The 17,655-nt window shown below is 40.8% G+C and overlaps 1 protein-coding gene across 5 annotated transcripts in view; it reads right to left on the bottom strand.

The window, feature by feature from the left end:
* Positions 1-17,655, bottom strand: part of mcf2la (mcf.2 cell line derived transforming sequence-like a) — a 67,496-nt gene that overhangs the window by 44,517 nt on the left and 5,324 nt on the right. The window contains exon 1 of one of the 5 annotated variants that reach the window (XM_088290211.1): positions 17,418-17,598. The exons of 1 other annotated variant lie outside the window; for it this stretch is intronic. In XM_088290211.1, coding sequence (XP_088146337.1) covers positions 17,418-17,541 — 124 coding nt within the window. In that variant the 5' untranslated portion in view covers positions 17,542-17,598. Of the gene's footprint in view, positions 1-10,588; positions 10,813-16,208; positions 16,404-17,417; positions 17,599-17,655 lie in introns of those variants that run through there. 3 more of the 5 variants (XM_088290210.1, XM_088290214.1, XM_088290212.1) reach the window with 3 other exon arrangements.

The raw sequence follows: 17,655 nt of genomic DNA, 5'->3' as shown, positions 1-17,655 counted from the left end.
GCAAGCCCCCTCTGTCCATTTTTAGAACCCGTTTGAAGACATCGTTTATTCTTTAGCTTTTGATTGAACATGAGACTGTCGCTGTTCTGCTATTATTCTGGCATCTATTGTAAATGTGTTTTAATTTATGTTCTTATTGCCTGCTAATCTATTTGACATCATATGGTAAGCACTTTGTTACAGCTCCATCTGTTGTGAAATGCGCTATATGAATAAAATTGTATTGTATTGTAAACCAGGTGGTTCCCCTCAAGGTTCTAAATTAACTTTTTTAATCATCAGTCATAGGCTGGTGACTCTCTAAAGTTACTCGCCCATTCCATGAGGCAATTTTATTTTGTTTAACTTTAGCTTAGCTGTTTTTAATCTATCTCCCTCACAGCAGCTCTGATTGTTTCTCGCACTGGTTGCACTCTATAGCCTACACCATCAAATACTGGCATTCTGACATATTGGCCAAACAACGTGGCCTTCACGGAACTCCTTGGCAAGCTGACATCTTGTGGTTTCCCTCCCAACCTAGCCTAGAAGTCCAGGTTCTTAGGATTCGTCGAGCCACGTGTGCTGCAAACACACACAACGCCTTCCTTGGGTCTCCTAACCTGTCAGTCGCCTGTGTCGCGAGCCTTCAGCCTGTTGAATTGATAACCCAACAATCCTGCGCTGCTTAAAATTAGCCATTATCGTTCCAATCCCATCACAAACCCTGTTTCATCTGACAAACTAGCTGCTGACAGCGATTTGAACAATTTGTTTACAACCGTTGATAGACAACTCACACTAAGGGAGGACCCAAGAAACACACTCTTCGCCCTTTAATTGAACAGAACTGTATACATTTCCAACAAACACATGGTGCTAATGAGTTTATCATGTCCTCGGGGAAATTTGCCGACACCTCATGAACAGAGTTCCTATATTTCAGGCCGACTCTTATGGGCCCATTCCATCCCTCGTCAACGACAGCCAATCAGCATTGAGAACATAATTTCCATGTCACGCACAGGCACTACACAACCAGACATGCTATCAAATAAACAAAAAAATAAATTGACACAGACACACACACGCACAGTGTGATGAAAATTAAAACAATATGGGACATATGTCATTGAGGTCTGTGGCAATAAAAGGTAGTTTTATTAAATCTCGAAAGTTTTAGTTTACCTTTTTTTTTTTGGCTGCCTGTGAGATGTGCTGCACCTGGGTGTGACGTGATACCGGTAAGTCCGTTCTCGACACTGTTTGGCTGACTCAGACAGAGTATACAAAATGATGGGCCGTGGCTATGGATTTAATCAGAAAGGTGATCACGTCACACACACCCTGGCTCTCTTCCTACCCTCTCTCTCTTCCTGTTGTGGCACTCTCTCTCTCCGGTCCTAACAGCTGACCACATGCTTTTTCAGTTGGCTCTCTGATTGGCATGTATTTTTCAAAGCTGGCGCCCAAATTTTTATTTTTCCTTCTCCCGTTGCATTCAACACCAATCAAAACGGTGATGTAGTTAACCTAAATTTTTATGCATTATTTTGTCCTATATGTTTACGACCGGGCAATGTGCTTTGGGGCAAAATAAAATCTCATTTGGGCCACCAAAATCCGAGCATTGAGCCTGGTTTTAAAAACACAATATATGTGGCTAAAAGATGAGTGGCGATGTTCCGGCTCCTTCGGCTTTATTTTCTATACATAGTGCTTGGTGCTATTCTGACTGAGTCTCGCTAATCTTTATTGAATTTTCAACAATACGTTGGAAGTTTGGGTGCGTTTGAGTGTGGTTATGAGAAGATGCCTCTTTTTCTGGCGGACATATTTACTGATCTGTTCATGGATGCCCATTTAGTCGGAAGTGCCACCGCTGGTGAAGCTCAAACGGGAATTGAAACATTCTTCAACCTCTAAAACAGGGGTGTCAAGATCCAGTCCTGGAGGGCCGCTTTCCTGCATGCTTTCAATCTCTCCCGGCTGCAACCCACCTGATTCAAATGATCAGCTCATCAGCAAGCTCTGAAGAAGCCTGATAAGTATCCTGCTCATTTGAATCAGGTGGGTTGCAGCTGGGAGAGATGGAAAACATGCAGGACAACGGCCCTCGAGGACTGGAGTTTGACACCCCTGCTCTAAAAGTTCTCAATTGTGTGGATTTACTCCGTCGTGTCGCATCCTGGGTCCTGTCAACTCATGCTTGAAAGCAGTCGTAGGCTCTCCCGGACTGCCAAGGCCTCTTTACCCGAGCTTATAGATTAAAAGAGGCATTCACACCTGTTGCCCCCACAAAGATTGTGTTGTGAAATGCCCGATCACTGACAAACAAAACACATATCCTAAGGGAGTTTTTCCTTTCCAATGACCTGGATTTCCTGACAGAGACTTGGACAGGTACTGATGAGTATAATGCTTTAAATTAATTGTTGTCGCTGTGCCTTCTTGGACTTCGAGAACTTCGGGTCGGGTGGTTGAATGGTGAGTATTTTTTAAAACAATTTTAAATGTAAACTGTGTATATTCGCTACGTAAATCACTTTGTTGCACACTTACGGCCTTGATGGGGTTAGATACTTCAGAAAATGGATGGATGGGTTGCAAAGATGGTGTCATTACTGTCGTTTTAGCTATTAATATTTGTTGGCGTAACGGCTGCAGTGCAGCTAGGGTGAGTGCTATTTTAATCTATTTACCTTGGTGTAAATGAAATATTTTTATTTAATTTTATAGTACAACTTGATCAAGTCTCTTCTAAATAATCATGGGGGGGGGGGGGGGGGAAGCATATATCATTCCTGCTGATGCTATCGGTATGGGACATTACTCCAGGCCATAATATCGGTATTGGATTAGAAGTGAAAAGAGTTGTATCGGGCTAAATATCCCTTCATATTAAACAAAGTGGGGAAAATATGTCAAAGAATAATGAGTGGTGACGGAGAATGCACTGGAGTAGAAAAAGCGGCACTGAACACCAGAGGAAAACAAATGACAGCCAGGTACCTTCTGCTGATCACGATGTAGTCCACCCTTATTAGCCAAAATGTCCATCAAAAAAGTTGAAAGAGGATGCTGAGTGCAGAGTTTTCCAAAATGAACTGCTTTGTAATTATTCACAGAGATGAATGGGAAACCTGTGTGCTAGGTGTGTAATCAATAAGTGTCGGAAGGAATATAATATCTGGCGCCACTATGAGACTGATCATGGCGAAGAATATGATAATAAATTGCTGGTGGAACTGAGGAAAGAGCAAGCTGTTTTCATCCGCAGCCAAGAGGTTAGCGGGACACCGGCAAAAGCCAGCTACCTGATTGCTAATGCAATATCATCATCAAAGCAGATGATGCGTGCGTTAAAAAATAGGCATACTGAAAGCTGCAGAACTTGTGCGTCCCGAGAAGAGAAAAGCTTTTACCAACATTTGTCTGACAAATGATACTGTGGAAGAGAGGATTTCTGAACTATCGGCAGATTTGGCCAGCAAGTTGAAACATAAAGTCCGTTCGTTGTAATTGATGAGAGCACAGACATTACAGACGATACTCAGTTGCCCATATTAGTGGAATCAATGAGACAGTTACCATCACTGAGGAGTTCCTGGTGTTCAGAATGGAAGGCAGGAGGCAGAATGGAAAGAAAGAAGCAAAGGGGATAGAGGGATGAAATGACAATGAATGAGAGAAAGGAGGGAGAGGAAGAAAGGAACGGTCAAAACAGATTGGGATTTTAGCTTTTGTGATGCAATTAACTTAACTAAACTAACTAAACGATATTATGCGCTACACTTACTGTAATTCAAAGTCTGTGGACTCTCATATACACGACCTGTATTTGATTTGTGATGGATAGCTGTTTTAAATACATTTAAAATATTATTATTTTTTTTTTAATCTCTTACACAATACACTTTTATTAAACAAAAACTGAACAAAAATTAAGCATTTTTGAAAAAAATAAAACTACAAAAAATTACAAAGCTCTCCTGAAAAACAAAATTATTCACTATGGAAGGGGTCCACTGTATATATATCTCCATCTTGAGATGAAATCGCTGATCGAGTATCTTCTTTTTTTTTTCCCCCTCAAACCTTCTGATCGATTCCAAAAACACTGATTGCGTAAAGTCACGTTTTTAATGGTCCGGCCTGTTTGACAACTAATGAATCAGTATGTGGGTCCTGTACTACTTAAACCTGTATAATGAGTTTGACACCTCTGCCCTACATTATGCTAGAAAATACCTTCTTTTAGAATACTGTGATGCACCAAATGGTGTTAATTGTTGCATAAGTACTTTTAGTCATAAAGAAACATTATGACCTTACATTTTGTCACTTCTGTCAACTGAAAATGACATCATAGTTGCTCAGGGCTCAGGTAATGACCAATCACGGCTTTTATGAAGTTGAGCCATGATTGGTCGTTATTTATTGCTTAACTCATCTTGCGCAAATGCAATATTAATCACAATGCTATGTTTCGACTAGTGGCACCGCACGGAACATATGCTTGTAGAGAACATTTTTGGGTTGACTTCTCTTTGATGAGAACTAAATTTTAATTGTGTCACTTGAAGCACACGCCTGCAATCCATCCTAAGAATTTGCAACCTAACTCTACACAGTGTTGAATTATGTGTACTCAGCAAGCAACTGTAATCGCAGTCCATTCATGACATCAAACACACTTCCCACAAGTTCGGCAATCAATTAAAAGGGTACAATAGTGTAGATTGTGCCATGGTAAACACACATAAAAACTGTGTACTTTTCTGACTGAAGAGGGCCTCAAACCTGCAATTTTCAGGACGAGACAAAATAGAGCTTATACTAGTTCTCTTTTTTTGCAATAAATTATAGATGTACAGAAGCCACTAATTAGGCAAAGGAGGAAGTGAAAGGAAAAGTATGGAAATCTATGGAAGTTGAATTTAACAATGGTTACATGGAGACGTGGCACAGCAGCAGGTTTGCTTGGCAAATTTTAAACAGACCACAAGCATTCCAGCAAAGTCCAGAAGCCTCTAATTTGACCAAAACCAACCACTCTGCTATAATTATCTGCTACTACATGAGAGTGAAAAGAAGCTACACAATGAAGAACACTTTGTGAGTTTTTTTTTGCAACTGTGTAAATTCCAAGATTAGCTTTGTACAAACGCATTTATGTGTTGGCTACAAGTTGACTCATTGCAGCTCCGCCGAGCTAGTAGGCAACAACACATGCCCTTTTATGCGTCTCTACATACAGGAGCATTTTTTTTTTGTGCGTGTGAGGTGTGTATCTGACTGTTAAATGGATACAAATATAAATACAGTTTCTAGTTACCTGTTAAAACATTTAGTTAGTAATGTAATCAAAGTGTCTTAATATTAAAGTAATGTGACTTGAACACATTGAATTACTTTTGGATTGCTCCAATACCAGATATGATGAAAGAAATAAGTACAAAAAAAAAATCAATAAGATGTTTATCTTTATACATTTCTCTTTTTTTTTTCATTTTACCACTATGCACGGTTTTGGAATGCTGGAGGAAAGCTGAGCACCCACAATTGAATTCAAATAAGTCCTGCAGTGAATACGATCCTAAAGAGTGACCATCCACTCCCTTTGAGTCACTTTTGAAAGTGACTGCGCTAAAACCAATACGTATCCGGCCAGCCCTGACCGTCTCAGTCATTTAATTGTTGGCCAACAAAAGCCTACATGAGAGGACCATTGAAGTTTGTGACCAGTTATCCACTTAACTCTGCAAAATCTTGTTTAGCCAGCATGTTTCGAGAGCGGCGAAGACTCGACAGTGTGATCTCTCCCCCACTTTAAAAATGTAATTCTGAAAAAAAATAATCAACTTTTTATTTATTAAATGTACCTGTAATCTGGTTATATGTTTTTCCTGCAACAGTAATGGAATACAGTCACAGTTTTTTTGTACCCTGAATACATAATTCCGGTACATGTATTTCCTTATCCCCCAAGCTTGTGCACGCATGTCATGCACACTCGATGTTGCAAATTGTCCCCCACGGACGAGATGGTGCCCCCCATTAACGACGCACTGTGCACGCAATGTGTATAGGGAGCCCCTGTTGTTTGTATACATGTATTGAGCACACATGAATTTTGGTTGTCGTTACTTTCAATCTGACCTGTACCTGATTGGTGATAATAGTTTGTTTGTGCTTTTGTTTTCATAGGATGGCTTGTTTGCCTCTCTGAGGTTACTAAAAATGATATGAGGAGACCAATGCCAGTTGGGTTAAATATAGCATTCTGCATTCTGAAGTCAAAGTTGATCAGTGCAATGACAGACATCAGACATGCAGGCGTCTTTTTTCACAGCCACTGAACTCTAAAACTGCCTGCTTTCAGTCCAATGAATGGCAAACTATGGCTGCTGTGCTCTGTGAGACCCTTTAGAGCACACACATTCACACTGGAAGTGGGGCACACACAGTGATTATGGGGAGCAGAGAAAAGAATGTCCCTCCACCGTATTCACCCCCCCCCTAGCCAGACACCCCTTCCTCACTTCATTCATGCTTTTTCATAGGCTTAGCAGCAAGATAACACATACCCTAGCATGCATGAAATGGATATATTTGATAGTTTTCTTGACTCTCCAATCTGCAGTTAATCCAGCATTTCATTCTACAATGACATTTGGGCCTTTAATAATTTGTTTTTTTCCCCATAGACTTTGTGGTATTACGGCTGAGAAAATGAAGAGTAGGAGGAAAGCATAGGAGGTGCTAGTCTCAATCGGGTGACCCAGGAAAGGATTTCTTTACAAATACCTACATATTTAATGTGTTGGCCCGCTGCTTGTGGACACTTCTGGTGCGTTGCCCCGATGGCTCAACTACACCGTCAAACTTTCCATCACTTGACAAGCATCCACCCTCACCTGACAAAATAAGACTAATATCTAGATTTTGGCAAGGATTATAAAATATAGGCTACTTTACTGAACCACCACTGATGTCATGTCGCTGTTACCCAGTTGTTAATCAATTTGCAACGTGAACTATTTATTCAAAAACAATTTGCTGTACAATGAAGGCCCACCTAGTCATTTTAATTACAGCGTAAAACCACAGAGACAACCATGCCCAACCCTTTGTTCCCAGGAGCTTTTTGCTAAACACACACTGTGGCTTCAAACACAGCAACTAACTGTTAATAGCTGCAAACGTTGATGGCCAGTCAAAGTTCAAAGTACCAGGAAGCTGCCGTGCGTCGACCACCGTGTACGCATACACAGACAAGCTCAGAATCCTGCTCAAGGGAAATCCAAACAAAAAAAACATGTACAGTATGTCAGTGGAGATAACACGCACACACCACAGGGGTCCACTCATCAAATACCAACAGAAAAATGGACAGTTGCAGCTGTGTGTGTGTGTGAGCTTGCTTATGTCTGCGTGTGGGGGTCTGCGTGTGCGTGTGCGTGTACACGCCTGCCCCACCACTTGTAAGTGAAGCACAGCTTTATTATCCAGCATTACAGTGAGGCTTTACCAAAATGCCATCTGTTCATGATATGCGAATGCGCACACACACACACACACACACACACACACCCACGCACACCCCCACCCACACACACACGCGCACACGCACGCACATGCACGCACACGCACACAAACACACGAAATGCTTGCCAAAAACTGGGTCACTCAGTGATCTGCAATGTGAAAGTGTTGTCCATTCCCAATCCCAAAGATAGAATTAGGGATCAAGGAAAACTGCAGCCAAAAGGTTTGTCAGAAAATATTTTCTATTTACAAAACACATGTTGACTACCAAGCTGCAAATCTGTTTACGGTTGAGTTATCTACTTTCGCAAAGTGGTTCTTGTCAAACCATTAAGGGGAGAGGGGAAAAAAAACTGAAATAAAAAACAAAGGCTTCAAGGTTGGCCCATTCACGGACCTGTAATTCCATAATGGCTTTTTCAAGGACAGTGGCCTTTCTCTCTATCATTTCATGTAAAAGAAAAAGAGTGAGCAAAGGTAAGAAAGTTTGAATGAGTAGAAGTGCCTTTGGTCTTAGCTCCTAATTATGGAAAGCCAAATATGCCAACTGAAAAGGGACTTAAGACAGCATGACAGACTGGACTGCAGACTATTGTTAAACATGGCTCTTCTGAAGTCATTCAGAAAGCAAAATACAAATCTTACCGTTCACATGTATCTGACACCAGGCAGTGCATGAGGTACAGTGCACTGCTCAAGTTAAATGGGTCCCTAATCAAAAGGTCAACATTTGCCTGAGGGAGGGAAGGCGAGCTGTCCGCTGAAAGGTCATTACCTGAATGTGAAATTCATTCTGACTCCAAAAGTCAGAGCTGACTATGACTTTGTTTAAAAAAAATACACTAATAATAAAAATATAATAATAAATTATAATAATAAAATATAATTAGATGGATAGATGGATAGATAGATAGATAACTTCATCTGGTGATGGAAGGTTGATTTGGTAGCTCCATAAAGTTTTTCAAACACAACCGACATTGATCACCAGACTCAGTTCCGCATACAAACACGCACGAGACAAACGGCGCGCGTGCTTTATCACATCGGTCTTACACACGAAAGAGAGGCTGGGTGTATTTCTACCAAAAGGGCATTCACGTGTACTTGACTTGCAATTACACTACAATTCCGCCATGCATGCAACACAGATCACATGCCAGACTGCATTATGGGAGCTTAGCAGTTTCTAATCTTGACTTGGCAAAACAAAGTGAGCACGCACCAATACCTTAACTGCCTTTGTGTGTGTGTGTGATTGAGGATGGTGTGAGGGCCAGGCTACCTGACTGTACAGCAAACAAACACGCATTAGAATTTGACATTCAAACACTAAAAATGGAGTTGGCTCTCATGTTGTTCTCAGTGGACAAAAGAAAGTGCAGTAGGTTGATGGGACACACCCACCAACATTGCACAGTCAAAGACGCACAGAAGCGCATGCACACACTCTTTCAATATGTGCATCTAACCTTGGGACAAAATGCATAACTTGCATTATGTAACACTCATGGATAGTGAAGCTTTCAGAAGGGGAAGCGTCTTGCTACCATGAAACAAAATCAATGATGATGACAACGTCAAGCCATGTTCTTTTGTTCACATCATTCCTAACAGTGTGCATCCTGCGTTGCACATCCTTGGGCCTTCAGGAAAGAGTGAGCGGTAATCAGCTGATTCAAGATCATTTCTCATGGAACAACATGACCTCAGCTGATTCAAGATCATTTCTCATGGGACAACATGACCTCATTTGCGGATTTAACCCATTTCCCAACAAATAATCTGCATATGATGTTCACTTAAGTGTGAAGGAGCTACTTCAGTTTCTCAAGAATCTTAAGCAAGTAAAACAAGAACAAGTAATAATGCCAAACAATATTGCCAGAAGGGCGGCATAAGCTCATCTGTATGGACAACGAGCGTCATATTAACAGTTCAATCAGAAGAGCCAGGCTGCATCCGCTCTGCGCATGCTCTGTCTTGACGAAAATGTGTAGTGACGTTGTCTTATATGCACTCGTCTGCGACATGAGCGCTTGTTTTAAAGTACGGATAAGTCATTTTTAGAATGGTGGTGTGTTAATAAAAGTGTTAAAACAATCGCAAATGCTGCGCTACATGGATGAATGGACTGCATCTCGATAAATCACGTGATGTTTACCTTGATCTCCCCGTGTTACACAGCTGTGTAACACGGCTGATTTGATTAACAGGGTGGAGCATGTAAACGGCAGATTGGAAAAGATCACGTCCCATGTAAAAAGGTGACCAGAGATTTGGAATGATTCCAATCTGAATGACAAAAAAAATCTCCCTGTAAACCCGGCTAATGTTAGTTAACACAACAAAGCATTCAAAATGTTTGCTCCAAAACAATTTGCTGAGTTGATTCTACATATATCTTTAAGTTGTGGGACAATACAAGACACAATTAGCTCTGTAAACTCTTGCGGAAAAGCCAATTTTGACATTAGCAAAACTTAAAATATCCTTTGAATTGCCACAGTAAAAATGTTATCAGTTTGTTGCCTTGAAGTTTTGAGTTCAAAAAGTTTAGTTTTTTTAACAGCGCACCCATTTCCTACACACTGCATGTATACATTTTGTCACTTACGTATATTTGTGTTTTATGCAATGTAAAATCCATTAAAAACAATCAGCTCATCTTAACCCTCGCCTCAATGGTTTGTTTTCGGTTTCAATCAAAATATTACAGAAGGACTGTCTGTGACCATCACACTCAATTGAACCCATTAACTGGAACAAGACAAGCCAGCAAGTTAAGATAGATGCAAAGGGGGGGCTGTTTTATTAATTTCCTGACACGTGGGAGCATTTAATATTCTTGATAATATTAGTGCTTTTCTTTCTTTACTTTATCCCAGGCAAACATGCACTTTAATCCGATGCATTATTTGAACTAGTGAAGGAGGCTTGCACACCCATGGGCCAACAAACTACACAGAACATTGATGTAGACAGTGTTGCGCCCAATAGGACCAAAAGAAGCTGCAAAACAACTAACAACATATGAACTCTTGAGAAGGCACGCTACCTGTCATCATTTTCAGTTGCAGCCAAAGCCTGGTGATGTCAAAGCACAGTTGAGATACTCGATTGACAGCCATGATTGCTGGCACCCATTTGACGCCTTCTCCGAGCATTTAAACACAAACACGAGCACGCACATGCACACACACACACATCCTAGAACACGCACACATACAGCCGCATGCTGTCAGAGAACATCCCAGTGGAAGTTCCGGCACTGGCAGTCCATTGCTGCACAGCTGAGGACTGAAGCCGCTCACTGAGCTGTCACCGGACAGTGGTGGCACACACACACGCACGCACACGCACACATGCTTGCGCGTTCACCCTTCACACACACGTACACACATGAATACATAGCATCTCCCCTGGTGGGCGGAGCTTCGGAAGTACCGCCCCCCAGTTTCACATTTCACACTGTTTCTGCACAAAGAGCAACTCTGATGCTTGACAGGCTACACACAAGTCTTACACGTCGTTATGTTTTGTGGTGCTTCTGTCACACTTAAGAAGTCCTCAGCACACACACACGCACACACCATGTAAAAGAAGACCGCAAGGGGAACGAATGTGCGCAAAAGATATGGTTACAAGTAACATTTAGAAATCCACCCCAAGGACATCAATTCATTAAAAGGATTTGCACTGTTTGTATGATGTAATAAGGCTCGAAGGAACATTTTTTTTCTTTGAGGAACAATTTTGTGAATCAATGCCAATAAATTAAGGTCAACATTCTAATTTTGAGGAGCATTTTTTTCCAGGTTTATCACAGAGATGTAAAACAAGCATATACATTTCTTTTAAAATGTATTATTACTGAGTGGGTCCTCAAGGAAAAAAATTGATAAAAAAAATATATGATTTACTGTACTGTAATTTTGAGAACATTATTATGCCAATCTAAAAAGTACACGTGAAATTAGGACTGTATTGTGAAAAAAAGTAATAACATCATTGGCTTTATAACAATATAGACTATTGTCCTGTTCCTAAAATGATGGCCCATGTCTTTTTTTTTCAGAAGACATGTCAACTGAACCATAAAGTGATTCCATTATATTTAACATTAATTTGAGTTCAGGGTAGGATTGAATTATCTCCAACTACATCGAGGTTGTAGCTGATTTGATGTATGATGTATGTCTTGTCACATAGCTATTATCATGTACTATTTTATCTCCTGACAATAAATCTCTTGCTATATTTTGCTGTTCAGTGTTAGCCAGGCATTTGTGAAAAGTGTAATCGATCACCCAAGCACTAAATTCCGATGTTTTACATTTTCATGTCAATCAAAAGCAGCAAGGATCATCATGGAGAAAGCATTGTTTTTTTTGTTTGTTTTGTTTTTCAAAGAATATGCTGAGTTCATCATATTCAGTCTTGAAATCTGTACTGGCCTAGTAGGGACAGCATCTCTAACGTCTTGATGGTCTGACTCAGCGCCATACTGACCATCAGCTTCTGCCTCCTACGACCCTTGTATAGGTGACGTATGCGCATTGCATCACGTTAACATACGTGTCGAGCCCACTGAAGCTTTATATAGCGTTTATATGCTTTTCGGAAAATCTAAAAAAATAATAATAATCTTTGATTCTCAGTATTGCTATTCAATGTATTTTAATGAGGCACAAAATGTGAATTTATTTTTCACAAACTACGATGCAAAACCACTTATTTTTAGCCTATATAATATGTTGAATTCTGAATCATCCAAATGAAAATATAAACATATTCTTTTCCATCTTTGTGGTTTTGGGATTATGTTCCAATAGTACACAAATTTAATCTTAGCTGCTTAAACGCATAAGACTAAAATATAAAGCTAGACATTTCTACTGTATTTCCTGTCTTTGTCACACTCTGTGATCACATTTTAAGTTTATTACTTGCGCATATTGTTTCACAACAACCCACAAAGAAATCTCCATCTATATTTTTCCACTGATATGAGATAACAATGGATAAACGTGCACACAGACAGACATGCTTCCACGGGATGTAAACGAGACGTGTGGATGTGTGTGCGCGGGTGTGAGAGAGCGCGGGGGTGTAGGGGTGTGTGTGTGTGGGGGGGGTGTGCTCGTGTGTGTGTAGATGGAAGGTGGGTTGCAGACTAGACAAAATGTATTTATATGATGCACTATCGAGTCTTTCCGCTTCTGGTAGATGGAGAGTAAACAGGAAGATGCCAATTGAGAGGCAACTCGGGGAAGAAATACACAGCAGAGGATATAGACGCATGACATATTCATCATCCACTTGCTTTTTACATCTGCCAAGTGCAGGACTTGACAGAGCATGTTATGTTTGGTGGTTGTCTTTTTGCTGCTGACTTATCACTCAATTTACTACCAAACTGACACGTAAATCATTGCGGAATAGTGTAGTGTGTAAGAGGGAGAAAATATTCTGGAATAGATCATTCAATATTGGCATCAATCTGGATAGTGGACATTGGAAACCACAAAAGAGACGAGCAATGGCTTCTCCTTTTGTGATCCAGCTGTTGTCAACCGCCTGTCTCTCGATCCAGATGCCTACCACATTAAATGTGGTCTTTATTATCAAAATATGCCACACCTCAACAAGGAATTGTGGAAATCAGAGTTGTGTTTATTTTAATGATGTTAAAAGAGTTTAGTGTATTATGTCAAAATGAATACGTACAATTCAACTTTGTTGATATAGTGTTTATATATTTATATCAAGTTATTTAAAGAAAATATTTAAATGTGGTCAAAGACTGGACACTGCAGAAACACATCAGATTAAGTAACTAAAATAATGAATAACGGCATGATAAATCTTGTGATTTTTGTTTCAATCAAAGAGGAAGTGGCCCACGCCACAAGCACACATAGACACACACATGCATATGACATGGACACACCAGATCAGAGGACTATGACAGGAAGTTATGAGCAGCTGATCAACACGCTTTCGTTGCGCATGTCCCAAGCAATTAAAATATCCCTAAGCAGGAACTTTAATCTAACCAGGAGATTGCAAACGAATTAGTTTGCACTATTTGAGATTCAGAGAGCAAAGAACACTCTATTTTTCCTCTAAAGACTCCAACAGCAGGTGTACAACAAATGTAATTGACTTTGAAGCCACTATGGCAATTACAGAACAAAGAGGAAAGGAAAATGGAAAGAAACTAAAACACCAGGACAAACACTAACAGATCTTTTGTGTTCCAACATCATGTCCTTAAATGTACAGTGAACCCCCGCTACTTCGCGGTTCACCTTTCGCGGGTCTAAAAAATATTCGGGAGCATTGTAGTTTCGCCGAGCGGCACAAGGGGGCGCTGAAGCGGTTAGACGGCCGGCGTGCGCCGAAGAGGAGAGTGGACGAAGAAGAGAGTGGCCGAAGAAGAGCAGGTTCCCCCGGACGATTGGTGGCGACTGACAAGATCGGACACCGTGCGTGAGCTCCGAAGGAGACCGGCCGGCGTGTGTGACTGTCAAGCCGAAGATAAACAACTTCCGCCCGGGCACTCGCGCGGCGACATTTGGCTTCGTTCGGGACCGTGCGTGAGCTCCGAAGGAGACCGGCCGGCGTGTGTGGTAGTTAAGCCGAATAGGAGCACCTTCCGCCCGGGCAACGGCGCAGAGCGAGGCTGTCAGTTATGAATGAATAAATAAATAAATGAAGAATGCCACCTTTCATTTCACTGTCATGATCCGTGCCTGTCATGCCGCGTGTGTTTTTGTTTTTCAGCTGTGTGGGCGTTCCTCCAGCGATCATCTCGCGCCATGCCATCAGCTGCTGCGAGACGCGCTGATTACACTGACTATATTGTGATTATAATAAATATTGTAACGTTGTATAATAAATCAGGCCAATTTGTCCATCAGCGAACGCTTTTATTATTAAGCCAAAAACGGCTGCTGTTGGCCGCAACCACGCCGATCAGAGAGAGAGCAACACAACCACAACAACATAACGTTCACTCCCCTGCTGCCTTCACAGCCTCCACAGAAAAGAGGAAAACACAGAACCCTTGAACTATTTACAAAGTCGCTACACTATCTTTGTATCACCACCTTTTTCCCCGTGTCTGCGTTTGGAGAGTCCTGTTCAATCCTCCAGTTCTGCTGGAGGATCATAACATTCACAGGGCACACCGGACGGCGTACCAGCAGGTAAAAGTCGAAGTAATTAAATAAATACAAAAAGAAGTAATTGAATAAATACAAAAATAATGGCTGGGGAATAAAAAAATAAGTTTTAATAATATTTGTTTTTTTGTTATAACATGAATTTCACTCTCTCTCTACCAGTATATATATATATATATATATATATATATATATGTGCGAAGTATATATATATATATACACGGTGTTTTTTTTTTTTTTTTTTTTTTGAAGGTGCGACACTACTTCGCGGATTTTCAGTTTTCACGGGTGGTCTCGGTCCCCATTAACCGCGATAACCGGGGGTTCACTGTACATTATCTAATGGACGTTCTAAACACAATTAGGAAAGGATTTACACTGCAAGTTTCAAGTGTCACAATTCTGACTTTTTTTTTAACTTCCATGCTGTTTCTGACCGGTGTTGACGTCGTGTGATATCTGTTCATGTGGACTGTTTTACATGTTTAGTAAATGTGAACAAAGTAAGAGTGGATGAGGCTCACTTGACAGGTACACGTGTATACAGGCAATTAAAAAATAAATTTTAATTGGTACTTTGGCCTACAGTGTAATTCCATCTGAAGTTACCAAGGCTAGTCTACTATACAATATGAGAGTAACAGTGTACCACTAAAATGAGTCAGAGGTTATCTTAAGGTCAGTTACTACAATTAAATTAATAGCAAAGGCAATTGAGCAAAGTTTTCAACATAAAGGAAAAAAAACAGTAAGAGGGAAATAATAGTTAGGAACTAAGTGAAAAAGCAGTAGTCACGTAGTATTACTGTTGTAGTAAATCCTAAAAATACACACACCAGCTCTAAATAAAGACCAAAGGAACTGGATCAGAGTAGCCCTGGCAGGTATCGAGCTCCAAAAATATACTCACTATAACAGGATCAATCGTCACACATGCACGTGCGCGCACACACGCACACACACACACACACCCCCACACACCCACACACACACACACGCACTCACACCCGCACACCCACTCACACAACTTATGCAAATGTCATTTTGAACCACCTTGAATAAACAAGGATATGGTACTTGTTCAGAACCAGCTGTTCTCCTCCCAAGCTGTAAAACTATGCAATGTGATCTGTCGCACTTAAGCAGCACTTTCACAGAACAACAACAATGGTCGCTACATGATTATTGTTGTGTTATATTGAAGAGGAGCACTGGAAAGAGATTGACGAGGATTTTATGGCTGTCTGTAACTAAAGAAGGATAATACTTTGGCAATTGTTCATCAAAGCATAAGCATAAGCATATCCTAAAGCGCTTTAAACCTGGACAAGCTCCTCAAAGTGCTGAGTGAGAGATGAAATTAAATATTAGCAATTGAAATAGAGCAGCTCATAACTTTACTTGTTACTTTTGCACACTTAGTCAATATACATATATATATATATATATATCTGAAGTAGGAGAAATATGACAAAGTCAAACACTCACACTTCCAATGCAGCTGTCTACAGCATTGGGTGTATTTGTAGTAGCTCTCCATCTCCGCCAGTGAGATGCAGACAAACCGCTCAACTCCATGCTCCTTCCCACCCTTTTCCTCTTTGGTTCCCATCTTCACGGCCACAGGTAAAGAAACGATTACCTGCCTACATTATCCTGCACTCCTCATTGTATTTTATACATCTGGTTGTATCTCCCTCTCCACACACAAGTACACCTGTCAACTAGCTTGATCACTCCTCCTTTTTCTGTGCCGCCCCTCTGCTCTGCCCATGAGTATCAGACTAAGAAACATGGTGATGCAGTTTTTTTTGCGACACGTAACAGGACCCCGAAAAACATCCTTGATCATCCCACATAATATGCACAAGCATGCACGCACACACACAACTGTGAACACAAGCTCTATATTTCTCATTGCACAGCCAATGACTTGAATTAACTATTTTAATGGTAAACTTGTTCCTAACTTGCAGGAGTTGAATGCACTTTCAGGCACCATAGTTCATTGTTCTGTATTAGCATTAGCATAGCTCCACAAAGGTGGCCCTAACTATTGCTCCCGAATCAGCCGCCTGCTCTTTCGAAACCGACATCAGTGGCCCGAAGGGATCGCACACTGTTTGCTTAGATATGCTCAAATACAAAATGTCCACAAAACAAGCCACGTGCTCTGACCCGTCTGGTTTCGTGCTCTGTGAATGAATATGGATTGGGCATGATAAACGTTTCCATGTAACAATTCAGATTCTTTGTAATCATATCCACTAGTAACATAAAAGATAATTTAAGCAAGTCAACGCTCACCTGTACTGTCAACCCGCGAATATTTAGGATTCTTGTTTTTTTCTGCTCCTCCACAGCAAAGACAGGTGGACATGATAAATACAAACACACTTGCTCTTGCGACTGTACTGAGAGTTTGCTTATCTTCTTTCTCCTCTTATAGTCCAATTCATTGTCCAATCTGTGGTGGCAAGCTGAGCCATAAATCTGCACGAGTGCGTATGGCGGCATAAAGTCTGTTAGCAATTAGCCATGTGAAAAAGATAATCAGTTACTAAAGTCAAGCTCCCACATACCACAAAGTGCTCCAGAAAGTATTACAGACTGTATGTAGCCTAATCTGAAAACAGTAATTTGTGTAGATTACAGCAAAATGTGACATGTACAGGACATGCCAACGAGAACACTAACCTGAGGTTGGGCGATGGCCGCAACTGATGTTTGATGCATGTTGGGTATGTGGCCCAAAATTAAAATTGCGAAGTAGTTGACTCAACAAAGTTTGAACTTCTTGTATCAACTCCACCAGAGACATGGTCGCAGCCAAATGAGGTCATATTAATACAGCCCAGCTGGCTTGATACTACCCAATTGCTTGCTGTTTGGGCATGTTTATTTTTCTTGATGTCTGGGCGGCTTTATCAGAGGA

Source organism: Idiotropiscis lumnitzeri, chromosome 3 (assembly GCF_059441095.1).
Source record: "Idiotropiscis lumnitzeri isolate Australia: NSW breed Sydney's pygmy pipehorse chromosome 3, RoL_Ilum_1.0, whole genome shotgun sequence".
Lineage (NCBI taxonomy): Eukaryota > Metazoa > Chordata > Actinopteri > Syngnathiformes > Syngnathidae > Idiotropiscis > Idiotropiscis lumnitzeri.
This window is presented reverse-complemented; position numbering and strand designations above follow the sequence as displayed.